Source organism: Panthera leo, chromosome F3, assembly GCF_018350215.1.
Source record: "Panthera leo isolate Ple1 chromosome F3, P.leo_Ple1_pat1.1, whole genome shotgun sequence".
In the NCBI taxonomy this organism is placed as follows: domain Eukaryota; kingdom Metazoa; phylum Chordata; class Mammalia; order Carnivora; family Felidae; genus Panthera; species Panthera leo.
Window position 1 is genome coordinate 20886240 of NC_056696.1, and position 26813 is coordinate 20913052.

General features: G+C 35.4%; 2 protein-coding genes across 4 annotated transcripts in view; one reads left to right on the plus strand and one right to left on the minus strand.

Annotated features, from left to right (window-relative positions):
• RALGPS2 (Ral GEF with PH domain and SH3 binding motif 2) overlaps window positions 1-26813 on the plus strand; it is a 169249-nt gene that overhangs the window by 96555 nt on the left and 45881 nt on the right. The gene's annotated exons all lie outside the window — the stretch shown is intronic.
• On the minus strand, window positions 2539-25806 carry ANGPTL1 (angiopoietin like 1). The gene is made up of 5 exons (XM_042925964.1): window positions 24953-25806; window positions 18930-19775; window positions 6484-6677; window positions 4384-4654; window positions 2539-2987 (listed from the first exon to the last, which is right to left on the minus strand). The coding sequence occupies exons 1-5, from the start codon at window positions 24960-24962 to the stop codon at window positions 2800-2802; spliced, it is 1509 nt and encodes a 502-aa protein (XP_042781898.1). The 5' UTR covers window positions 24963-25806; the 3' UTR covers window positions 2539-2799.

The following is a 26813-nucleotide window of genomic DNA, read 5'->3' on the forward strand; positions in this document are numbered from 1 at the left end:
TATAATCTTTAACTTACTATTAAGTATATAAAAACTGTATCTTACTAGTATAGGTTTATAAGTAATTGTAAACATCTTCATAATTGCAGAAGTGTTTACAGACTTAATATATTATTACTCGTAGGAGTCCTAAGAAATATAACACTAGAAGAATTCGCACTCTCATATCATGACTTACAGAGTCAAGGGAGCACTGGACTAAAAATTTGGTCGTTCTGCTCTACCAAGCTTGGAGCCTGGGGATAGGTTTGTTTGTAGATACCTACTGAATTTCAAGGCAATGTCTAATATTGGCATTATTCAAAATCTCAAGTTTTAAAAGTCTACCTCAGAGATGCCAAGTTTCCTAGACATTGATGGCATCTCCCATTGAGTACAGAATGGAGTCTAAATCATTCTTAGGATAAGCTTCATTTCATTTATTAAAAATGACTGAATCCTTCTGTAAAGCATCTCCAAAGTTAGAGTTCAGTCTTATTGAAGGTCGGGCAACCATGTCTTTATTCCTAAGTGACCTGCTAAGTAGCTAGCCATTGGACCACACAAGTGACCTATCTAATCTCTCAGAAGATCCTCACTTGGCTTAAATTCTTACTATGACTGTCTTCACCTTAGTTTTTCTTTATCTTTTCTTGTGATCCCAGCTCTTAACTATCTGCCATAATAGTTTGTCATAGCTCTGTTAAGTTAGCAAATGAAGAGCTGGCTACTGTTCATATCCTCATTTTATAGATAAGAAAACGGAATATAAAAACTGCTCAAGGTAACACAGCTAGTAAATTGGTAGAGTTGGGCCTCAGATCCAAGTAGTACTGACTTTAGTACCTATACTTAGCCATTATATAATTCTGCTTCTTATTCCCTGCTCTACAGGAGCTCCAGAACAGAGCTATCTCGTGTCTATAAAGGAGAGCAGAATGGGCCCAGTGGCCAAGGTGTTTTAGCATTGAGCCCATTTTTCTTGTTTGTATGTGGACTTTTCACATCATTCTAGTTTTAATAAAACAATATTCTCCTGTGAAAGTTCTTTAAGACTTGTCTTTGATAGGGTTTTGGATGTTTACATGAAATGCTATATAAATGGAATGCCCTTGTACAATTTTATCCAATTAAGATTTGATAGAACAACTAGATTATCCAGAAATCTTACAGCAGATTTTTTTTTATTATTCTGGGGGTGGTAGGAGGGACTTCAAACCCATTTTAAGATAACCATAGGTAAAACAAAGAAAAGCACTACTTTAATATTTTGATGTTCTCTTGAAGCCTTCTTTGACCAGCATTTTCATTTTAACATACGACAGGAAAAACACTGGTCATGTTGGTGGGCTTGAGTTGTTCAAGTGATTATCTTCAGTCGTGGTAGGATTTTCTTTTTGCTTGAGCAGAAGTCTTCAGCGATTTCTCTAAAATTTTAGTTCACAAATGAATTAGGAAGGTCAACTGTAAGCAAGAACATGTTTCTGGAAAGAAATTATTCCAGGAGGTTGGTAATAAGTTGTTAGATCCAAAATTGAGTAAAAGACACACGCGCACACACACACACAATAAGATGGAATTAGCAAATTGGACTAGCCAAACCCCTGTGGATTCTGCCCCGAAGGTATTGAATCTCAGTATTGAGAAAATATCTAACAGTTCCTTGAAGTTGTGTTAGTCCCACCCATCAGTATGTGGTAATGCTTATAAAGTTCTCTAGGCTTTCTGACTTGAATAGCAGACAGGATCAGTAAATTTGGAAGTGGGGAGAGCAGGGGTATTAATAAGCTTGTTTATACGTAAGTTATAATTCAGATCTGTAAAACCATTGGCTCACTAAATTTTTGTGATTCCCATTCTTGTAATACCAATATTTTGCTGATAGAACAATATAAATACATTTCAGGAAATTTTGGTGTTCCAATAAATCATGTGAAGACAATATTGAAAAAATCATTTATAATTTCCGTTTTTTGTAAATTTGACTGTTTAAACATTACATACATTATTTTTTAAAATACGTATTTAAATACTATGGATCACTTAATTTGGGGGGGGGATTGGCACAAAATATATTGGCAGGAGTTCAAGGGGCACGTCTGGTTGGCTGAGTTGGTTGAGCATCTGGCCCTTGATGTCGGCTCAGGTCGTGATCTCAGTCATGGGATGGAGCCCCATATCGGGCTCCATGCTCAGTGCTGAGCCTGCTTGGGATTTTGTCTCTCGCCCCTTCCCCGTTTGTGCATGCTTTTTCTCTCTCTCTCAAAATAAAAGCAGGAAAAGGATTTCGGTCTAACCATTTCATGTCAGAGGCACAAACTGAATTGAAATAACTTTTATTCAATGCAAAATGTATTTTCTATTGGCAAAACTAGAGTTTTCTCTAATTTCCTGTCTATATTTTTATAAATAAAACGTATTACTTGGCTGAAATTTTAAAATTATTTTTTCTATTGGAAGTTAGAGCAATCTCATAAAATTTTTAAATAAATTGTCTTGAACATGTATTCAATTTTGATTTAAAATAAAGCTAAGATTTGTTATATACTGTAGCAAATATTTACATTTTATAAAACAAACTTTGCCTATGTTTAGTCAATATAATTTTAAAAATAGGATTATGGGTACAAATAATCTTCTGCAGTATATTGAGGAAAGATGAAACTATAGTCATAAATCCCCTTTTACAGTTATGGTAAGTTCATTTAAAACTGTATCTGTAGCAATGAATTGTGCAAAACAATATACATGTAACATTTACATTTTTAGGAACTGAAAAGGGCAGAGCTCTCTGTCATTTAAGTTGGAGGCGATCTCTCTTCAGTCAATAGGCTTGATCATCATCTGAACTGCTCTCAAAGAGTACGACCCGCCTCGGTATTCAGCCCAAAATATGCCATCTTGGTATTTGCTTCTGTAATGGCCACCTCTGTACCACACTCCGTTTAGGTTAGAATGCGCACAGGCGTTGTACCACCATCCTCCTTTGTGAAAGTGGGCGCAGTTTCCTTTGAGGAAGAAAATACAGTATCAAAGTAAAAGTTTCTCCAAGCGTGGTGCTCCATAAACCATGAAAAACTTACTCTACCTTTGGAATAATTTGAGTTTTTTTTACTGATTTCAGTTACCTTTGTCTTTAGAGTTTTGTTTCTTCATTCTTTTACTGTTGCTGAAGTATCAGCTACTTGGAAGATCACTTGAATTGCCTTTTTGACCTTGCCCTTTGCTTGCTTACCATTGCTTTTTTAAATTAAATTAAATTTTAATTTAATAATTAATTAACATTAATTGTAATTAATTGTAATTTCTGTGTAGCAGGGTAAATAAAACACAAACAGTGTTTGTTTGTGTGAGAGAAAGAGGAATAAAATGGAGAATTGGGAAGGAAAGGTATGGAGTTGCTAAAGTAGTAAGTTGGGGAAAATTGAATTCTCAAAAAAGCACAAAATAATGTAAATTAGAATAGCACTACCAGTGGCCAAATGTGTTTCTGTAAATATGGGATATACTTTGGTTATATCTTCCTTTTTCCCTCTTCTGCCATTGTAAACTTAGAGACCTATATACTGCTTGCCAAGATACAGCTGAACAGAAAAACAGATTTTGCAGGGTGATGTCTCTTTATCAGGGCCACAAAACTGGGTTAAAAAGGCAGAAGTATATGAAAACTAATGTGAACAGTTCTGTTTTCTGGATGGCCTAAATGATTCTTCCTAAACCAAATATTAACTTCTCTGAGTAAAGCTTTTTTGCTGTTGCAGTCCTACTGTTCCCCTTCACGTGAGTGCTAAGAAATGCCTTTACCAAGGCCATGTACCCAAATGGCTTGCTTCCTTTGCTCCCTTCAGGTCTTTATTCAGATGTTACCTTCTCAAAGTAACCTTACTTGACCACTCTGTATAAAATAGCACCCACCCCACCTCCTGCTGCTTATCACTCACTGTTCTCTCCATTTTATTTTTCTTAGAGTATTTGTCACCACCTGACAAATAATTTTGTCTCCTAGAGAATAAGCTCTAGAAGGGCAGGAACTTTGTTCACTGCTGTATCCTTAGCATCTGTTAACAGTGCCTGGCATGTGGTAGGTGATTAGTTAGTAGTTGTTATGAATTTTAGGCATTAGAGAATTTTATTTCCAAAGGAATGAGTGTTTTTTTCCTCACCACCCTCCCACCCCCAAGTTAAAATGACAGAACCTTATTTTTCACAGAGTTCATTCACACTTTGGGATTGCCTTATAGAAGAGATAACCAACCTTTCAGCAGCTTATATTCCCTGTGACTGACTCCAAAATTACTTTTCTGGAAAGATTTTTAGTAGTGTATACTGTAATAGCAAGGTTCTGTGTAATACATAGAAGGTAGTGATTCTACAAAGAATACACTTCAGTTTTTTCTTACTCACCTGCATACATATCTTTATCTCTGTCCAGTGTGGTGAACTGTTTACCATTATGCCACATCATAGAGTCCCCTGCATTTCCCTGGTAAGTTCCCAGACGTAGTCTAAAGAATTCACTTTCAGGTTCCAGGCGAAAGCTGCTATATTCTGCATAGACTTTTTTATCACTCCAGTCTTCTAATTCAATCAACAACTTATAATTATCTTGATTGCTAAGCATATAGATATTTTCCAGTCCAAGCCAATATTCTCCATCAATGTTTCCAAACCCTTTCTGTTAATAAACAAACAGCATGAGTACAAACATAAGTGCAGGGATAGTAAACTTTTTTATAGATAAGTTTCAAACATTTGGTAACATAAAAATATTTGCCATTTAAGCGGTAATGTGAATTTCCATTTTAATAGCTCACCTGACCTTTATAAACCCCACATAGTCATTTTGTTTTGTTTTTCTTTCTCTTAGTTTGTCCATATTTATTTATACATCTAGCTTCAAACCTTAGGTATAAGAAAAGGGCAAAACAGAATAAACATTATTCCTAGCTACTAAAAACATTAACTAGTGAACTAGCCAGATTCTTGAAAAGGATTCCTGATCTCTCTCGTACAAAGAGCCAGATTTTTTTCTAAAGGTATATATGTAACTGTCCCCTGCCATAGTCAGACAAAAAGGATATCTGACATTTTTATGATCACTCAATAAAAATGATAGTAGAGCAAATTGTCTTCTTTAGCTCTATTATAATTAAATATCAGGATAAAACAGTCATCTTCAAAGTTCCACCTTGGAAAAATTGTAGATTTTTTTTTTTTTTTTTAATGTTTATTTATTTTTGAGACAGAGAGAGACAGAGCATGAACGGGGGAGGGTCAGAGAGAGGGAGACACAGAATCTGAAACAGGCTCCAGGCTCTGAGCTGTCAGCACAGAGCCCGACGCGGGGCTCGAACCCACGGACCGCGAGATCGTGACCTGAGCCGAAGTTGGCCGCTCAACCGACTGAGCCACCCAGGCGCCCCAATTGTAGATTATTTTTAAAAAATCCATGAACTGTCCTATTTCAGTAAGCATTCACCATTGCAGGTGTGCAGCACGGCGTAAGTTTCGGCAAACCTGATCTTAACACTAAGTGTATTTTCAAGGAGGTTGTGTTGGGGATTTTCTCCCTGGTTACTTGTTTGGAAATTTACACAACTTTTGACATGGATATGTTAGTGTCTCATTTTTAGCTACCAGTAAAATGCCACCTAAAAGTGAGTAATCACATGTTACTTCACAGTTTTGAATGAAGTATTAACCATCTAGAAAATATAATCGCACTCATCTGCCATCCTTAAACTGAAGGGTGTATACTCTACACTCCTAGCATGATAAACATCAAAATTATTGAGAAATAATTTTGGTCCCGTATATCTGGGTGTACATTACTTCCCAACAGCGCCGTTGTCTGGTGTTAACCAATTTAAAACCTGGGGGGATGATTATCTGAGATAATTTAACCTAGAAAAAGAGTCATTTTTTTAAGTTCTATAGTTTATATTAGTGCTTACATACAACTGCTGATGGGTACAAATGTGATCGTAAACAAAAAAGCAGTTGTCTTCTTAGGAAATGGAATTAGTGGTGGTGTCTGGGTGGCTCAGTCGGTTAAGCATCCGACTCTTGATTTCAGCTCAGGTCATGATCTCACCGTCATGGGATCAAGCAAGCCCCACAGTGTACTACGCTCTGAGTGTGGAGCCTCCCTCTGTGCCTCCGCTATTTACATTCTCTCTCTCTCTCTCTCTCTCTCAAAATAAATAACATTTTTTTAAAAAGAAAAAAAAATGGAATTAGCAGTAGTCTTTGCTAAGAATTAAATACATGTATAAATGATCCAGACTGAAAGGAGACATTTTAAAGTATATCTCTAGTTTCCTTTTTACCTTTTAATTTTGACTTTAAAACTAGAGATGAGAATTCTTTTTTTTACAAAGGTAGATAGTAAAAAACATATGGATAGTTGTTTCTCAGCTGTGTATCTTATTTATTTCCTAGAATGACTACATTGTAAGAGTTGCTTTGCTCCACCTCTCTCCCAGGTCCAAATCACTGATTTACCTTATAATTTTCCCAGTTTCTGAAGAAGTTCACAGAGCCATCTGTTCTTTTCTGAATAACAGTCCAACCCCCTGGATCCAAACTGTTCTCACACCATAACTGTATTGGTCCATTGCTGTTTTCAGGTTTAATCATATAAATCCCACTGACTGAATGTCCAGCTTCTTTTGCATGCTGACAGTCTTTGAATGGTCCTATAATTAAAATATCATTGATTACCAGGAAACTTACTAGGAATAGAGCCTTATTAAAATAGTTTTAGTCTAGGGTCTTACCTTTATTCTTTCTTTACAATACAACTTTTTATCTATTGTATACACAATACCATAGAAGTTAAAGAAACTGAATAAAGGATTACCCCAGTCCCACTATCTGGAACATTAACTTGTTCCATTTTCCACTGTTCTTAGGAGTCTTTGTCCATATGCATACATTTTTATATTGTTGTAATTCTGACACACATAGAAAATTGAATTCTGTCTTTTAACAAAAAGACAGTTTCCTTGGGACCACAGTCTTCATTCTAGCACTTATAGTAGCTGTAATACACAATTTTTAACATTAGTATATCATTGTTTATTACTCTGTCATTGGATACTGAAGTTCCATCTGATTTTTGCTATTGTAAAGTGCACAAAGTGTCTTCTTATTGGCTTCATTTTTTTCAAATATTTACTTTAAAAATGCTGTGGGATTGATCTGCTAGATCAAGAGGGTGTGAACACTTTTATGGCTCTTCATTGTACCCAGTTCACATTTTCCAAAATTTGATTTCAGTTGAACACACTAGTCCCTTAAGGTACTTTGTGAAAACCGCCTACCATGGTCAAATAAGTTTTATTATTGCTAAGTATTATATTACCCTTTTGGAAACTCACAGTGTACATGTACATATTAAAGACTAAGAAGCCCTGAAATAAATCAGAATTTCCCAAACTTACAGAATCTGTTAACTTTTTCCCTCATTCAGTAGTCCATATGAATGCATTTCAGGAATGTTGGCAAAATGCCTTTCTAAAGAATTGTTTCAATTTATATGACTAACAGTAATTTTCTTAGTCTACACAGTGACCCTGTGATCGTTTACAGATGTCCTATAGATGAAACAGTTAACAGTTAACTAGAGATGAAACTAAAGTCCTATATCTTAGAAGGTAATAAACCTTGGACTTAAACCCGTTTCTTTCTAACCCCAGGGCCCATGTTCTGAACTGCTGGCTACATTTGCTTCCGTGTTATTTCACAGGGAGAGAAACAGATTCTCTCCCTGTTTTTTAATCCACTAGTAAGTTCTTCGTATCTTTTAAAATGACAGAACATTTTTGTGAAATACTTTGTAGTGTCTGACTCTTGAACTTGTGATTTCCACATTTTTTTCGATCTAAAGAAAGATTGCTTCTAAGTTTTACTGAACATTTCTTTAGTTGAACCATTCTCCAGTGTTTTGATCCTTTGTTGTTTTTTTTTTATAAGGATGTAAAAATATTAAGTGATTCAGAAATAAGAATTACCCCACAGATCTTTTAGAACAACAATAAAAAAGTATAGAAATTCCAGTCATCACATTTTATATTTTACTAGAAATATTTACATTTTGACATGTGCACTTTTTAGAAATTAGGTGAAAATAGAGTTTAGTCGAGTAAAGCTCATGCACTATAATGAAAGTAGGGTTGTTGAAATTTTAAGAAATGTGTTATCTATACTGTACCGGTGTATAAAGGGACCCTTTTCGGCTAACTGGGGAAGGAGTCATCTCATTAAATAAATAGTTATATGATTGCATCATTAGAAGAGGTTTTTAGAGACTGAACTCTTTCCTCTAGATTGCTCCTTGAGGATGGAGACTATTTTTGTTTTTCTTCTGGCTTTACATTATCAGTGTTTTAACTATTAGTAGGCTATTGGTCATTTTTTTAAGTAAATAAATTAACTTGCCTTCACACTTTAAATACAAGGAAATTGAAAACCACACACAAAATCAATAGATGATATATTTCTCTAGCCCACATTTTTATGTTCTGTTGATATTTCTGTTTCAGACTTTTTGAAATTATGATACAATAACCATAAACACTATACATTACTAGTAAAAAAATTTGAGAACCTGGAAAGACTTAATGCTCCCTTTCTTGGGTTACATTTATTTTAGGTATTGGATTCTTTAATTCTTTTAAAAAATTTGATTCTTTTTTTTATAGTTTTTATTTCTCTCCTGCAGTTTCTATTGCATTGATTATGAACATATCCTTTAAGCTGTAATAACTACTTTAAAAATTCTTGTCCCTTCTGTTCCTAGTTTGCTGAGAGTTTTTTTCATAATGGATTTTGGGTTTTGTCAGGAGCTTTTATTTATCTACTGAGATAATAGGGTTTTTCTTTTTTTTTGTTTGTTAGTAGGTGAATTCTGTGATTACTTTTTAATATTAAACCAACCACCTTATTGCTGGGATAGTCTTGACTTGGTCATATGTATTACTAGTTTTATGTATTGCTAGATTTCATTTGCTAAAATTGTGCTAAGAATTTCTGCTTTCGCGGGCACCTGGGTGGCTCAGTCAGTTGAATGTCCAACTCATGATTTAGGCTTAGGTCATGATCTCATGGTTTGTGAGATTAAGCCCTGTGTTGGGCTCTGTGTTGACAGCATGGAGCCTGCTTGGGACTCTCCCTCTCTCTCTGCCTCTCTCTTTCTCTCAAAATAAGTAAATTAAAAAAAAAATAAAAAGGAATTTCTGCTTTTATATTCATGAGGATATTGATTAGTCTGTGAAAGCTCATAAATAGGTTCTTAAGGTAGGGAGGACTGTGAAAAAATAATGTTTTGAGCTTATTAGACTGGCCATAAATTTGATCACATTCCATTAAAATTCAGTGTGAATTGTTTTTATATTATCTACCTTATCATTTACTGAATTTAAGTTACAAAGTATTCAGAACTTTTAACACAGTGCTTTAGGGAGTAGTCATCATGAGTAACTTGTTAATTGCCTTCTTTTCTCCTTCATTGCAGACCTTGAAAAAAAAGCAGTTGCTCATGTAATAAATATGTATCTTATTTAATTAATAAATTTAATATGGCTAATCAAAGGTGAATGTACAGTCATCTCTATTGTAGAAAATAATGTATTCCTGAAACATTTCATGTTCTATAAAATCTTACACTAAAAATAACAGCACATATTAGCTGTTAACATACTTTGTATTCAGCTGTTGATACTTGTGACACAAAACATTAAAATAGCTTGGAAAAAATCCCAATGAACCAATATGACCTCTTTGTTTTACTGATATTATTCTCCTTATTTATCCATCACATATGAGCTACTAAACACTTCAGAAGCATGCATTGTAGTCAAGTCAGAGAAGGATAGAGAGGTTGTAATTCAGATAGGATGAAATCTATGGAATTTTATATGCAGGAGCAAAATTGAAGGAAAAGTGAAGTCTAATTTCCAGGTCCATTCTTAGATTATTTTGTGTAATGCATGATATTATATTCATTTGTTTACTCCTACAACTCCCCATGGGCCAAGACTATCTTTTAGTTGTGCATCCATAGTTCAAGCCCACATAGGCACTCAAATATTTGTTGAACTACATGATCCCTAGTAGCCACAGTGGTTTCCAGAATTTCCTCAGTTCTGCATTTTTTCCATATGTTTCTTTTCTGCATCTATGATAGGCTAGAAAGTTTAGGCTCAAGAGGTAAAGAAGCAACCACAGAGTGAAGTGGGAAGTGGGGGAAGTGGCAAGCAAAAAGGGAATTCCACTGCAACATGACAAATATTTGACGGAGTTATGCAGGACAGTTGGGAATACTGGCCAACAAATAGCTAACCCAGATTTGCAGGAAAGAGATCAAAGTCTACCTGTATCTAAGCTGAGTTTTGAAAATTGAGTAAGAGCTTGGGCTCGTAGTGTGGGGGTTAGGAGTCTGATCAAGGCTACCCATGAGTAACGTGAGCTGAGAACTGAAAACAGAAGAGAGCTTGAGGTTACAGAGGACTTAGAAGTTTTGTATGCCTGAAATGTAAATGGTCGAGGGTGATACTTAGAGCCCTTGAGGTAGACTGTCGAGTTGAAGTTGTCACTTCCACAATAGTCAAGGATATCTGAGGAACATTGCTCTTATCTTAAACTCTATTATAGTTAATGCACACATAAAATGGTCTTGTTGCAGTCCACATAAATATTCCCTCATTTCAGAAATTTGTTTATTCTATAAATGTCACCTTTGTATTGTTTATTTTATGAATGTCATCCTTGTAAATGTTTGCTCTGCACTCATTTGACTATAGTTTTGACAATTACATTTTATATTTAAGTATATATTCAAAAGTTTGACTTTCACTAGGTTACTTGAATTGCTCTAAAATATTTAGAAACATCAAGGCTTTGAATGTTGACAGAATATTTGTAAAATACCATTTGTTTCTTTTCTGCGACTTAAAAGGCCCTTGGATATTTAAACAAATTGGAGAGTTGTGGGTTTTCTAAATCCAGCTTTGATTTGATAAGACTTCATTTTATGCAATATTAAAATTACCTTTAACTTTAATTTTCAACCCACATTTTTGGTGATGGCCTTCATGTTTACAGTTCAGATGCCTGTTAGATTTAGTTGATCAAAAAGCTTAGGAAAATTTAGTTGAAATCCTTTTCTAGAACATGTGTCTAAAATTAGTAGTGTTTTAGCTACTTTTTTCTCCTTGGTAAAGATAGTTAATATTAGAATTTAGTATTTGTTTGTGTTTATTTTTTATAAATAAACCATTAACCTGTCTTAGCCCAGTATATATTGTTGGTCTTGGCAGAAATATTTTTTCATTATTACTTGTATATGTTATTTACTTTTCTCTAGAGTTTGATTATAAGACATTCTTCTATTAAGTGTTTTACTGCTTTCTCTTCCACAAAAGTCATTGCCTAATAGGAATTCTTAAATGACTAGAAGAAAAGTAATAGCTTTATTTTTGAGAGGTCAAATTTAACTTGAAGGTTTGCATATGATCAGAAGTAAGTTTACTAACATATGTTTCAGGAATTTGTTCAGAATGGTTCACAAAAGGTATAGACTGGAAGTACCTTTCTTTTAAAATAGGAATTTTATTAACCTTTTTCTTGCATTGAGTAATCTTGAAATAGTCTTCATCTTTCTTGACACAATTGGATTCTTCTCAAGGCAGGAAACTGGAGTTCTGTACATTGAATTTGAAGGACCAGTCTCTCTCTTCCTCAGTTTATTTGATGATTAAAGTTTGTATAGGGCTAACAAACTCCAGTTAATAGATCTGATTCATAGAAAGAAAAATATTGACCAGTCATGCCACATTATTTCCCAACACGTATTTTTCATTAAGAACCCATATTTTGAACAGAACAGTGGGTTAATTTTCTTTTTCATAGTTTAAATATACCTTTACTGGGAACCATCTTTAATATACCCATTTTTTTTTTCTGTAAAGAAACTATTTAATTGCTTAAAAGGAAAAGCTTTCTTCCCTTTTTGAACTTGTTGAATTTCTCATTTATTTTCATTGTCCTAATCCTGCTCTTTGTGACAAAAGAAACAGGACAAAAAGGTAATCACTTTAGAGCTTCAAATAATTGGTCATCAAGTAAAATCTTTTGAGAGGTAAACTTTTTAATTGGGTTGTGAGCTAAGTATAAGACAAATACATTCTATAGCATTTCCAAATTGGAAGTTTGGGGCAAATACTTTCTAAAGCAATAATAGATTCTGTCTTCTAAAAATATTAATTACTATGTTTATTAACCTGTAAGTTTAAAATAAAAGTTAGTGGGGCACCGGGTGGCTCAGTTGATTAAGCATCTGACTCTTGATTTCGGCTCAGGTCATGATCTCACAGTTCCTGAGATCAAGCCCCATGTCAGGCTCTGCACTAATTAATAGTGCAAAGCCTGCTTGGAATTCCCTCTCCCTCTCTCTCTCTGCCCCTCCCCTGCTCACATGTGTGCTTTCTCTCTCCCTTTCTTTTTCTCTCTCCTCTCTCAAAATAAATAAAAAGCATTTTTTTTAAATCTTAAAAAAAAATAGGGGCTCCTGGGTGGTTCAGTTAGTTGAGCGTCCAACCTCAGCTCAGGTCATGATCTCGCACTGTGTGAGTTTGAGCCCCATGTCGGGCTCTGTGCTGACAGCTTAGAGCCTGGAGCCTGCTTCAGATTCTGTGTCTCCTCCCCTCTGCCCCTCCCCCGCTTGTGATTGGTCTCTCTCTATCAAACATAAACAAATGTAAAAAGAAAAAAAAATTTTTTTTTGAATCTTAAAAAATAAAATGGAATTAAAAAATAAAATGCATTTAGCAATCTGAGCTTTTATTTTTGAAATTACTAAAGAATTATAAGTTGTTTCTCATAACTGGTAAAAAAGAATCCTATTCCAATAGCCCCTTTGTCTAAACAGGTTTCTTTAGTTTTTTTTTTTTCAAAGTGTTAATCTAAGTATTCCACTGAAAGCAATTGCATCTTTAAAATAACACCAATAAGAAGCATTATAAGTAATTAAAAGTTTTATCCACTAAAAAGCGTATTGTTAGTTTCTAATGACTGCTTTTTATGTTTAACTTTTTAAGCTTACCTTTTATGTTCCCATACATGGCAAAGCAAGGCACATGTAGGGGAGGGTGCAGATAAATGGAGTAATTAATGATGGTCAGACCATACATACACCAAGTGTTTTCATATGCATCACCTCACAAATTACCATAACAATCTTTCTTACAAAAGAGGCAACAAAAAAGCCTTGCCAGAATCCCAAGTTTCCTGATAGCTATGCTCTAATACTCTGTGAAGGAACTTCCTCAAATCCATTTGCTTACAAGGAATAAACTATTTTTATAAATACACCATTTGTAAAAGAGCAATGTTTTCTTTTGTAAAAGACTAACCCAAAATGTCGTCCGTGAATAACATTAACGGTTAAGAATTTTATTGATAGCAGTTTGCCAGGTGTGCAGTTATATTCCCAAACATTTTGCTTTAACGGTAGAGGGAAGGTAATGTTTCTGGAGATAATTAATTTTAATCTAACAGAGTTATTGCATTATTTGCGTTGATTTCATAGTAAGTTTGTTCTTTGGAGGTACATTTTTCTTATAACCTAAAATATAAAATTGTCATTAAAACACCTTTTTAGAAGAATGGTGGTAAGATACACATAACGAAGTTTACCAACTCATCATTTTAAATGTACGGTTCATACCTTCTCTTTATTGTGCAGCCAGTCTCCAGAACTCTTTTCATCTGGCAGAACTGAAACCCTTTATCCATCAAACAGACTTTCCTATTCTTCCAGCCACCATTCTGCTTTCTGTCTCTGCACATTTGACTACTGTAGGCACCTCATATTAGTGCAGTCATACAGTATTTGACTTTTTGTGACTGGCTGAAACAAGTTTAATGCATATGCATTATACATTTAGAGACTTTAGAATTCTAGACTATGTACCTACATGTAGTGCACAGTTATTAAGAACATCTTGTTGCCAGAAGTATATGTAAGTACAGAAGAACCATCCATCTTTGCCCTTTTTGTCCAAGTACCGAAAAAGCTCAAACATATTTTCCAGTCTGATAAGAATACTGTGAACAAAGATTTTAGTACATTATATATAAAGAAAATAGCAAGTCTGTTTATTGTTGCTCAGAGTAATTTATATTTTATAGGAATCATAGAATATTAGAACTAGAAAGGGATGTTAAAATTGTCAGGTCCAACAAGCACTCTCATTGTACAAGTGAGAGAACAGGACAGTCAGGCAAAGTGACTTACCCAAGGTCAATAACAAAGATAACAGGTTTTCTTAACTCTGTGCGCTTTCCCTTATATGTTCATTAGTGTTCTAATGAACATTCTTACGGTGTAGCTAATTATTCCTTGGATATCAAAGACCAACATTTATAGAATGAAATAAGTAAAAAGTTAATGTTTACTTATAATAACAAATAGTGAATAGCAGAAAAAATTATGTGTGCCCTTAATTTTACATTAGGGATTAGTTTATTAAGGATATAAACACCATTGTTTTATTTAAGCAGAGGTCTTTTAAATGGGACTTTTGATATGCTAAATCCCTAACATGGGATTTAATTCTGAAATAAAAGATTTTTCTTACACTACAGCTCAGTGTATAATAAAATCTAGAAGTGATACAGCTCATTTTGTGTAAGCATTTTTTAATGTATCAGTGTATGAATATATGAATAATAATTTCTTCTAGAACTGATACCATCCAGTTAAGATTCAGCACTCACAGAAAATACTCCATGGTGTTCATCTCCGTACCTACATGGCTATACCTTCCATCAGTTAAAAAAAAATTCTACACACTTCAGTTATATTTATTTATATGTGATAATGTATAAACTATTATGCTGATAAATTGCGAACATTAAAAGCTTACCTAAAACATACACTTTTTAAAAGAATATCAAAAATAAATACGTATTTTTTTCTTTCTATACCCAGTGGATCATTTTGTACACATCTTTGCTTTGGAAATCACAGGGTTTGGGGATATTAGTAATGATCGTCATTTACCTAACATAGTGGTGTTCTAGCCTGTTGTTACTGAGTGTTAAAACAATATAAACTGAATGAATCCTGATATCTATACTCTTAACACGCTGTTAGTTAATACAGCGTTAGTTAATACATTGTTAGTGCAATGTATCAAAAGTACTTTCATGAAGGTCTTTGGAATGAAAACTTTAAGAAGCTCTGTAAAAATGTAGTAACAAGTTAGCCAACATTTATTTAGCATCTGCAAGTGAGAGACAATATCCATCTACTAGGAAGGAGCTTATATTATAGTTAGAAGACATTTTTATTTAGATGTGTATATAAGTACTATATGTACCTGTAAAGATAACTGATAATTCAAGAGGGAGTATAAGGAATGTTGTATATACTTTATGTCACAGAGAAAAGAAACATTTGTGGAAAGAAGCAATCACTTTAAGCCTGAGGAAGTCAGCAAGGACTTTAAGGAGGAGTTGCTATTTTATTTTATTTTATTTTATTTTATTTTATTTTATTTTATTTTATTTTATTTTTATTTTATTTTATTTTATTTTATTTTATTTTGGTCTGAGCCTTATAATTTGATAGGCAGAAAGCATGGAAAATATTTCAAAGACAATGAGTTGATTCATTTTATTGAAACAGATGGTTTTTATGAAGGAACTTAATAGAAGGAAAGCTAAAGAAGTAAGATTGTTTTGAGGAGGAAATTGTTCTTACCCAGGCTAAGCAAAATGCACATTTTCTGTGTGTCATATGGAACTGCTGAGCAGAAGTGTGATGTGATCAAAGTGGTAGTTTCAGAAGATCTGTTGGCAATATAGAATATATTTTGATGGAGAGAGAAAATGGAGTTAGGCTAATTGACAAGCTATTACACCATTTCTAGTAAGAGTTAACATTTTGACTGCCAGGCACTGTTCTAAGTACTCCTCAAATGTTAAATTCTATGAGGTAAGTACATTTATTATCCCCCATTTTACAGATGAGGAAACCGAGGCACAGAGCAGTTTCACCCCACCTTCACCCCACACCCTGAGGTTACACAGCTGATAACCCAGAAGCCTATCCTCTAGCTGCTGCCATAGATAATTGGGGGCTAAGTTAGAGTTCTGGCTCTGAATAGAAATGAGGGACAAGTCCACGAACGATGGAAAAGCAGCAGGGGAGAACTGAGCTGACTGGGTATGTGGGGCAGGAGGCAAGTGTCAGAGATGGGCCAAACAAATTCAGAAATAGGGAGTGATGGAAATCAAAACAGAGAAATCAAAATCAAATGACCCACCAATCTTACTAATGGGAATTTATCCTAAGGATATAATCATAGAGAAAGAAAAAGAACAAAGTTATTTTTTAAAGCTGCAAGAATACTGATTACCATGTTTAACAGGAAGGACACATAAGAAAGACTTGAAGGCTATTACCAAAGTGTTGGTTAACTTTTGTTTATTTCTATTTGCTTTTTGTTTGTAATGTTTGTTTATTTTTTGGAGAGAGCACAAGCGGGGAAGGGGCAGAGAGAGCAGGGGACAGAGGATCCAAAGTAGGTTCTGTGCTGTCAGCAGAGAGCCCAATGAGGGACTTGAAATCTGAGCCAAAGTCGGATGCATAACTGACTGAGCCACCCAGGCACCCCTGTTTATTTCTATTGGCTATTTAGCGAAACTTTCTTAAAAGCTTGTTAGTATTTTCTAGATTTTCTTCAATAAATATGTATTACTTCTGTAATAAGTTACTTATTTTAAAAGGAAAATGCTAGCTTGGGGAAAAGATTATTTTAAGCTTTAGTCATTCATTCACTCATTCATTTATTCCTCAAATATCTATCATAGTGCTTAAAATATGCTGAGCACAATGTGCCAAGACTTGATCCTACCTAGATGTTCGATTTCTTACTGTTGAATACTGAGAGTTCTCTCTTTTTTTAATGTTTGTTTATATTTTTAGAGAGACAGTGAGAGTGGGGGAGGGGCAGAGAGAGAGAGACAGACACACAGAATCTGAAGCAGGTTCCAGGCTCTGAGCTGTCAGCACAGAGCCAGACACGGGGCTCGAACTCATGAACCATGAGATCATGACCTGAGCCAAAGTCGGATGCTTAACCCACTGAGCCACCCAGGCGCTCTTTTTTTTTTTTTTTTTTTTTTTAAGTAGGCTTCATACACTGCATGGAGCCCAACACAGGGCTCTAACTCACCCCCCTGAGATCGAGAGTCAGTGGCTTAACCAGCTGAGCCAGCCAGGCATCCCCCAGCTAGGTGTTTGAGACAGTAAAATGAAAAGACAGTTCACTTTCTTCCAGAAGCATTCAGTCTACCAGGAGACCAACATGCAAACAACTCTAGTGTAATGTGATAACAGAAAACATGTTCAAGGCAAAGTCAGCAGTTTGGGGAAAGAGCCATTTAGATGTTTGTTGGAATCTGGGAACGTGTAATATTTAAGGTATTCTTTTACTTAAGCCTTAAAATCTGCCAGGTCAAGAGAGAAACTGGGAGAAGGCATTTCAGGAGAGGAAGCAGCACCATGTGAGGTGATGGTAGAACATCCAGATGCAAAATACTGAGCATTGGTTAGATTTTGGAGGGAGAGCCCCAGGCAGGAGTCGTCTGAGCAGTGGTGGTACTTGGTGGCCTTGAAGGTGTGTGAAACCTGCAAAACAGAGTATCTTGAGGAAAACTTTTTTAAATATAGAGAAGGAAGGAGATGCAAATGAAGAATTTAGAGAAGTAGGAAGAGTCAGAATATTCTGAAGTGGAGCCCCAAGAAAGCACTGGGGTCCACTGCTGCAGAGACATACTGTATGACATACGCGTTCCAGTCTTTGTTCTCTGTGTTGTTGTTTAAAATCACTCCATAGTCTATGTACATTTTTATGTACTGCCTTTTCAGTAAGTGAATGAACTATTTATTTAATCTTTTTACTTTGGGGCATTTGGACTTTTCTTTCCACTGTAAGGAAACAAATCAACTTCTAAAGAATTCAAGAGAATGCCTTATGGCAAAATGGTTGCAGGGGTAAAATAAATGTAAAATATTCAGAAAATTAACAGTGAGCTTACTAAACTGAAACAAAGATGAATTATTTATCTTTGTATTCTGGCCACTTAGATCGGTGACCAATACTGAAGGGAAAGAGGAAGGGAGGGAAGAGGAATGGAAGAAGGAACAAAATTAAGAAATAGAGGTAGGGATAGTGGGATCAATTTTAGGTTTTGTTTTGTTTTGTTTAACCATAGTGAAAATGTAATTATACGTATGTGGGTATAAGATACAAATTTTAGTTTGTTTAGCCCTGGAAAATAGAAGGGATACCTTTTCCTCTTAACACTGAGGGCAAGAAGGCATAGGTGTTATGTAGATGTTTCCAAAATAGGGAAAAAACAAGGAACCTAGGGCCTGAGTAGACTTCATCTCAGTGCAGGAGTAGATGACACATTTCTGAGAGCAGAGGTAAGGAGGAGGTGTAATTAGAGGCTTAAGGAGAGTGAAAGCAAATTTTTAAATGTTCCTTTTGGAGAGGAGGAAAATGGGGAGAGCAGCAAGAGGTAAACAGAAGGATTGCTGAGCAGCTAGATGATCTAGCTGGAGGCCGATGGGGGGTTGTAGAGGTTAGAAGTGGATTATGGACTCATTCCTGTCTTAATGCTGGTAACTTAGATTGTGAGAATTTGGATGGAAGACAATACTTTTCTCACAGAATACTCTGTTTTTAGAAACTCTTAGACTCAGACCTGAGAGATGTATTTAAGTTCAACTCTTGATTAATAGAAAACAAAAATGTTCGTGTATAATTACGTCACCAAAACTAAGAGTAAGCCATTTATTGTGTGCATTGTTTTATAAACCATAAAACATATTAACCTCATGCTTCCATTTTTAACAGTAAGAGGTAACTCACCTTCATTGATGAACGTTACTGGTGGTATCTTGAGAGGACTTTTGGTGGAAGAAGTCCCTAGATCGGGTGGTGGCATTAAATCCCTGGGATAACCTGGATCCCTCTGTATCTCATTACCCCCCAGCAGTCCAGGAGTATACGGATGACTGTTAGGAATATGTTGTGGCACCACCTGGACAAGAGGAGGAGACACATGGGGGTCTTGTCGGGAAAATATCTTCAAGCACTGTTCTTCCAGCAAAGTGATCATCACAGACTGGTTATTGACGAGATCAGTCAAGGAAGCATATTTCACCTCTAGTTCCCTGTACCTTGTTGCCATCTTCAACATTTCTGTAGTGACATTGAGGATTTTATTTTCCAACTGGGAAAGTTCAAGTGAATTATCCCTCTTACGGATAATCTCGTGTAATAGCTGCATATAGAGTTGAGTAACACGGGAGTTCATGTTCCGGCTTTCTTTTCTCAGCAGCTTTACCTCGTTTACAATGTTTCCATCTACATCCACCACCAGCTGCAGGACATCTATCTCCCGCTTCTGCCTGGAGAGCACATCCTTCAGGTTTTCAAGGTCCATCCTGGTGATCATGTCTTTAATAGTACTTGCATCTTGCCCTTTGGTATTGACACAAATTGGCCCTGTAATTTTTTGTTCAGGCACCAGGAATGTGTATGAACATTTCTTTGCTTCCTCTTTACCATCTGTGGCACGAGGGTATCTCCTCTGGGTTATTTTTTTTATTTTGAACTGTCCTCCTCTGCAATGTCCAATGCCCATTAGTAGGAAGAATAACACACTTAGGGTCCAAATAAAAGCCTTCATTTTGAAATGAGGTTGTATGAAGTCTTTGTTAAAAAACAAACCAGTGAAGGAAAAAAAAAGTAAAAAGAATGAATATTAACCTACTTTTAAAGTCAGTAACGAAAAAAAAAATGGAAAAAACCGAGTATCTATTGGTGTTATTAATTGGGCCAGAATTAATTTTATTAATTTGTTAAATCCAACACCACGATGCCTTTGCATTTGTTTAGGTTTCAGAGAATAACTTTCCCAACTATCACCTCACTGTAATACTTTTTCTTCCCCAGCTCAGTGCACACATTTTGGTGAGTGCCCACTGTTTGCAATGGCATACTATTAGTGTTCTTGGGTGCTTTGAGACCCTAATAAGACACTTTTCTTACCCTTGAAAAGCTTACTCTACTGTCTTAAGACTCTGAAAATGATACACAATGTGTATAAGGCATTAATTAAAACATTCTTCCCTAACTAGTATTAAAGCTAATAGCAAGTGACTTTTCTAGTCATTATTTTATATGTATATTCGGTTTTAGTTAAATTGGCCCTCTCTAATAAATATCTTTTTTATCTATCAAAGAAACATTTTGAGGCAAATCTCAAACCAGAAAGTTTTGGCATCATATTTTTAGTTTTCGTAGCATGTCCTTTTAGGATTCGAGACAAGTTGAAGAATGAGGGAATGTTTACAGTCATTATTGTAGGCGATTATGTTTTCTAAACCATAATCATATATATGTTCTAAGTTTACGTATGATTTAGCAGGTTCATTCTTCTAACAGGTTCTACTGAACTGTATTTTAGTAAAATTTCAATAATTTTCTTTAACCATTACCAAGGAAAGAAACTCTATATTTGAATATGATTGTTAGAGTTGGAAAGTGCCTTAGAGACCATCTCATTCAAGAACCTCTTTGCACCTGGGACGCCTGGGTGGCTCAGTCGGTTGAGTGTCCGGCTTCGGCTCAGGGCATGGTCTCGCAGTCCGTGAGTTCAAGCCCCCCATCAGGCTCTGTGCTGGCAGCTCAGAGCCTGGAGCCTGCCTCTCTCTCTCTGCCCTTCCCCCGCTCACATGTGCTCTCCCTCTTTCTCTCAAAAATAAATAAACGTTAAAGAATAAAAAAGAACCTCTTTGCACCCATGTGCATGTTGAAGGCCCAGACCACACAAATAGATAGTAGTAGAACCCAGTCAAGAATTCAGGTTCCCCGGCTCCTCAGTCAGTGTTTATAGCAGTGGCACGTATTGCTGACATGTGTGCTTGAAATGTTTCAATTTTGCTGTGACAGAGAAATTCTTGTCCCTTATAATGCAATTTCTGTAGAAACACTAGAGGAAACATTAGAACTCACTCTACGAACCAAAGCTGCTTCTTTCTCACGAGTTCCCTCCCTAAGGAGTGGTAGCAGTAGAACGGGTAGGACGTGCCACTCTGTCGGGTGCGTCAGCAGGCTGAGCGGCACATGGCCCACCTTCCCACTGTCACAAGCTCGATTCCTGCTTGCTGGTTTTGAAGGACACCAGTGGATACACTAAGAACTCTAGTGTACCACTTCCCACCCTACTTCTTGTGTTTTGATTTGAGAAGTCAGGTCCCAAGTTGTTTATGCCTACGATTAATAATAGTAATGCAGTAATAACAGTCATTCATACTTACGGGGCGCTTGGCATTATTTTAAGCCCCTTTACATGCATTAAGTCCATTACTTGTAACTACAGTCCTCTGAGGTAGACTGTCACAGTCCTCATTCTCAGCGAAAGACTAGCATCTGGAAATTAAGTACCTTACCCAGAGTCACACAGCTTCTGAGAGATGGCACCAGAGTTTGAACGTAGACAGAGACTCCACAGAGTTCATTGCAACATATTCTATTCTATTTTCTATCCCCAATACCGTAACAGTCCTTCACATTTATGTAGTGCTTAATACATGTTAACAATATGTTTGCATTCACAACAACACTGTGAAATAAATGTATACCATTTTACACAGAGATAAAGTACCAGAGAAGCCAACATTGGCATTCAAATGCGATTCTGATCTTCTGCTCCTAACTTTGCTAGACCTGTGTTTTTTATCCTAGTCGTGGTGTAACTACAGAGGAGCCTTAACTTTGTGTCTCTCGTTTTGCAGTCTTTTCCTGGTGTGTATCTCTTTACATTGACCCATTGCTTATTTATGAAAAGGTATCTGGGAATCATTTTTGTTAGGCTCTGTTTCCATCATTTTTCTATCCCAAACTTTTCTGCTGTCATTCCTTTGCCTCTGTATGTATTGTATCAGTTGATATCTATCTAACTTTTAAGTATGAACCCTCCCCCAAAATAAAGGTTATTATTAAAATCAGTGAAATAAGGACTCTTTGACTTGCAGTTATGAAGATGACCACTACTTTTTAAAACCATGTCTCCTTTGGTGTTTTGAAGGTGGAGTGAGAATGAAAATAAGCAAAGGGTGGAGTGTGGAGTATTTTTCTGTTACCAACATAAGATAGGAGGAGTGAGCATAATAGTATTCCTTATTTATATCAGAGGCCTTCTCTTGCTAAGTGATCATCAAAAGCACACTTGGATGAATACTTTTAGTTTTTTGTTTTTATATTTTGCCTCAGACATGAGTAGAAAATTTAGACCTTAAACATCATCTGTCTATTTTATAAGAAAAGGACTGCTATTGTACTAGAGTTACTTATGCCAAAAACCAATAAAAGATTTCTTGCTATATTTGCAGATTCGTGGAATTTAGATGTGGTTTATTTTAAAAACTGAGGACAGTAAAGTAGAAGCCGTCAGCCTCCTGGTTCAAATGTATAGTATTTCTCCTGCATAGTTAACTTAGCTAGTCCTCAACTTCACTCATTTCACTTTAATAATAGAATGGAAACTCTTAGATCATAAAATTATTTAAGTAATCTATGACATAAGCTACCAAAACAAGGGAAATTCAGAACCTATCATGAAACTTCCAAACAAGTAGAATTTCATAAACAGTATTCTGATTTGAACAGCTTGTGTTTCCTACCAGACACAGATTTGTATAGAACAACTAAGAACATATAATCCAAGACTGTTATTGTGACTTTCCATCAGTGTTGTCATGAAAGAACAAAAACGTGAAAAGTTAAAATAGCAGTATGTTCTGCCTTAGCTCTTTGTGGGCTCCTGTACGATTAAGTCGTAAGATAAATCCTTGTGCACCATGAGAGAATCTGACCTAAGTAAGTATTTAAAGGAGGCAATTAAAGGTTTCTTTTAAGCAAATACAATTCCCTTACCCTTATTATAAAAGTAATGACTCAGTTGTCACATAAAGAAGAATAAGGAGCCACATTTCTTAAGTAAGTAGACTAGCTACGTCATGAGTAAAGAACTGGTTTTAAAAATACATTTACTACTACATTTTCTGAAAACTTCAGTATTTCCCCACCACGTTCAGTTTTAAAAGTGAAAGATCTATAAATCTGTGTTACCTCATAAAACCTTTCTGTATATGTTAAAATTTTCCTAGGTCCCAAGAGAATGTTATAAATTAGTTACAGTATACTTAAGTTTAAATCTGTGCCTTTGCTTGGTTGTTTTTAGGAAAAAAAGAAAAAAAGTCTTCCATGCCTTGGGTTAATTTTATTAGTACTGTTTCTCTTCATAGTTGCTACATTTGCCAGCTAGTAGAGAGAAGAAATAAAAATCAGGATTTACTTCCTTTCAGATGGTAAATGCATAGAGGCATTTAACTGGTTATCTCACGCACCGAAAATAGCATGAGGCAATGAACCTAAATTTATGAAGCACTGAAGATACCTTAGGTACTTGTAGATTGTGAATTATATTCTGGGAAAAGACTTGAGAACAATCTCATCCCCTGGAGACATCTAAGAAAGGGATAGTTATCTGTGTGTTTGGGGTTTCAGATTAAATGCTTGCCTAAGGACTCAGTAAGAAATGAGGTTGAATGAGGTCCTGCACTTTTCATAGCAAAAAAAAATAACAACAACAGAAAGAGAGATGAGAGTATTTCAGATGCAGTATTGCTTGGACATTTTATCAGTTTCTTGTAAAATATGTTTAACAGAGATCCTCCCAGGATTTAGAGTTTGAATCTTTAAGGAAAAGACATGTAAGTAAAGTTGAAGAAATCTTAGCTTTACAATTATTTGCTTGTTGAAGATTCTTACCATTTAATGCCTTTCGTTTTTTAAAAGAACAGAAAATCCCCAAATCATAAAAAACTTAAGTGTCTTTGATGCTAAAGCTAACTGTTGGTAACTAGTAATTTTATTTTTAACAGTTCTTTCTCATAATACAATTAAACAAAGCCCTCAGGTAGAATATTGAAAGAAACCTCATATGTATGGTTACCAAAATTCTGTCTGTCTAAAAGTATTATATATTTTTGGTCTTTTAATCATGTATTTAAGTAATTGGTTCTTCTGGGTTCTTATTTTCTACTGTTACTGCTGACTGCTTAATACTTCTGTCACATTTTATTTTTTTCCTTAATCCTAATCTATAAAGTTTTAGTTTTTTTGTGTGTGTCAATAACTTTGCTTTTTTAAGTAATTCTAGTTATAGCAGTTTTAATGTGTGTGACCCAAGTTAAATTCCTGTTACATGTAAACCTGGAAAGTTAGTTACAATTTTGAGTTTTTGCAAGAAATACCATAGACTTACCTTTAATCTTTACAAAATTTCTGCTTCATATTGGGTTATGCTATAACTGGGGAATTGTTCTAAAGCCTTTAAGTTAATTTTATATGTTCTTAGCTGTGTTTTGTAGCTATACTTTAAGATCTCTAACAGTATGCATAAACTTACACACTATAACTGCAGGAAGAGAGACTCATGTTTACAGCTGTTTTCTTTTGTTTGTATCCCTTTGTTTTTACTCACTGTGTTATCAGCCTTATACATTTAATCTGTTACTTGTTAAAATTTCTTTCTAGTGTCACTAAAGCACTTGTTCTCTGAAACCAAGCACGTATCTACCGATGTGTAAGCATATACACCAAATGTTATTAAAGTGAACCTCATATAATGCATCGATCACCACAGAGTATGTACATAAGGACCAGTTTTTACATAAAGGTGCAAAAGAAAACCTTTTTCAGCTAAGATAAATTGTAGTGTATTTATAAATTCTTTGTTTAATAAAAGATTTTGAAATTTCTACAAATATAAAATTTTGACATACAGAATTTTTAAATAAAAACAAGAAATATTAAAATACCTTTATGCATCTGTTGATAAAGCAGACCCAGAAACTTGCTGCTCTTATTCTCGCTTTTAAAAATCAGTGCAGAAGTTTGTTCATCTGTGACTTTAATGGCAATTGCATTTTTGTTTTGGACCGTTGAATCCAAGCTGTAATAACGAACTTCTTTTTCTTCTTACAACACTCATCAATTGAATTTGACAAGCCACCTATGTAATTTTAAGTAGTATAGTGGAAGTTCTGGTCTGTGGGCTGTCGTTAATCCGGCAGAGAAAGCATTGTGGCTTTGCTCTGTCTGCCACATGGAGAAATGCAGTAACCAGCTGCAGCTGACCCAGATTGTATATACAGTACCCTTGAATAGTGATTCCCTCTCTTTCTCAGTAAACTCAAGTTCAGCCCACATATTACGTCACCAAAAAATTGCTGGAGACTAGGGGGGGAAAGTCTCCTCCTTAGGATTTCCTCTCTGTAGCCTTAAATAGGGGTGGGGGTAGTGGGATCAGCAGGAGGTTGAATAGCTCCGAACAAGGAGAGACTGTGTGCAGGTTGAAGGAAGGGCACCATCTGGAAACAAACTATCATAGTTCAGCGGGCAATTATAAAACAAACATTTTAGTCTGCTGGCCAGAGATCTTTTAACTCGAATACTGAAAAAATAGTACTCAGCTTCTCAGAAATAGTAGCAGGCTGATAAGTTTGTTTTTTGTTACAAAGAACGAGCATTAGACCTTGTCAGGAGGCAGCCACCTAAATAATGTAATGCTCTCTATAACCTAGCAGGATTTTTAAACATTTTACTAAGTTGTCATTTCAGAAGGTTTTAAACTTAGAAGAAACTTGATGTTGTTTTGATGTATCTCACTGTGTAATGTCACTTAAGATAAAACTGCTCATACACATAATTACTAAAAATAAGTGGAAATCTATATATAAAATTAAGAAATTGAATACTTTTAAAGATTCTGATTTTCTATAATGTCATATCCTCCTATTCTAACAACATGACCCTTCTTGTCTGAATAAGGTTATTCTTAGTAGTTGATGTTTTGAGATTTAAAAGCAAACATAACCCTGGCCAGAGTGAGGGAAAAAAGAGAGTTCTGACTCCCCACAGGCTATGTGAATTTAGACAAGTCGAGAGAGAGAATTAGTAACTGTTCAGTACTCACTGTGCTATTATATTTCATTAAACCAAGAAATGTTAAGTAACTCAATAGCTAATGAAACAAAAATTTAGGCATCTTAACTGATTTGGCTTAGTACTTCACTATTAAGTAGTAGAACTGGGATTTGAATCTAATTCCAAAGCATTATGCCACACTGTCTCTCCTTGGATTCTGTAATTGCTGATTGCTGCTTCTAGATAAAATTTGGGGGGCTTCTAGTTTCCATATTACCATGTGCTTTTCCTTCCGTGTTGCCTTAGCTTGAGCTATTTTTTCTTTCCTGATAGATTCTACCATCATCTCTTTGTCGATCCACACTCTTTAAGTCAGCCTAGTTTCAAAATAAATAAAGTCAACCTAGTTTCTACCTCTTTCACAGAATTGTTTCTTTAAATTCCGTCATGTACCTATGTCTGTCGGGGGTTGCAAACTCAAGGGTCTACAAAGACATGCTCACAAGAATGAAGCAAGTCATGTAAGTAAATGAAGTAAACCAAAAGTCAGATAACAAAGGAAAATGAGGGCTAGGACAAACTGGCATCCTTAAGGTTAATACAGTGGGATCTGCACCCTTCCCAGCTGTACCTCATTGTTGCCACATCTCCCCATTTTTAGGAATAGATGGACTCCCAGCTTCTAACCTCTGGTTTATGTTACATAATACATTACTTGATCATTTAGCGATCCTGTTATATTCACTAATAGCT

What these genes read in the sequence shown, in the direction of transcription:
- ANGPTL1 (XM_042925964.1), bottom strand. An exon ending in GAAACTGGGAAAATTATAAG is followed by an intron (nt 4,655 to 6,483) that starts GTAAATCAGTGA and finishes GTTTATTAACAG; the next exon opens with AAAGGGTTTGGAAACATTGA. An exon ending in AGATAAAGATATGTATGCAG is followed by an intron (nt 2,988 to 4,383) that starts GTGAGTAAGAAA and finishes TCTTCCTCAAAG; the next exon opens with GAAACTGCGCCCACTTTCAC.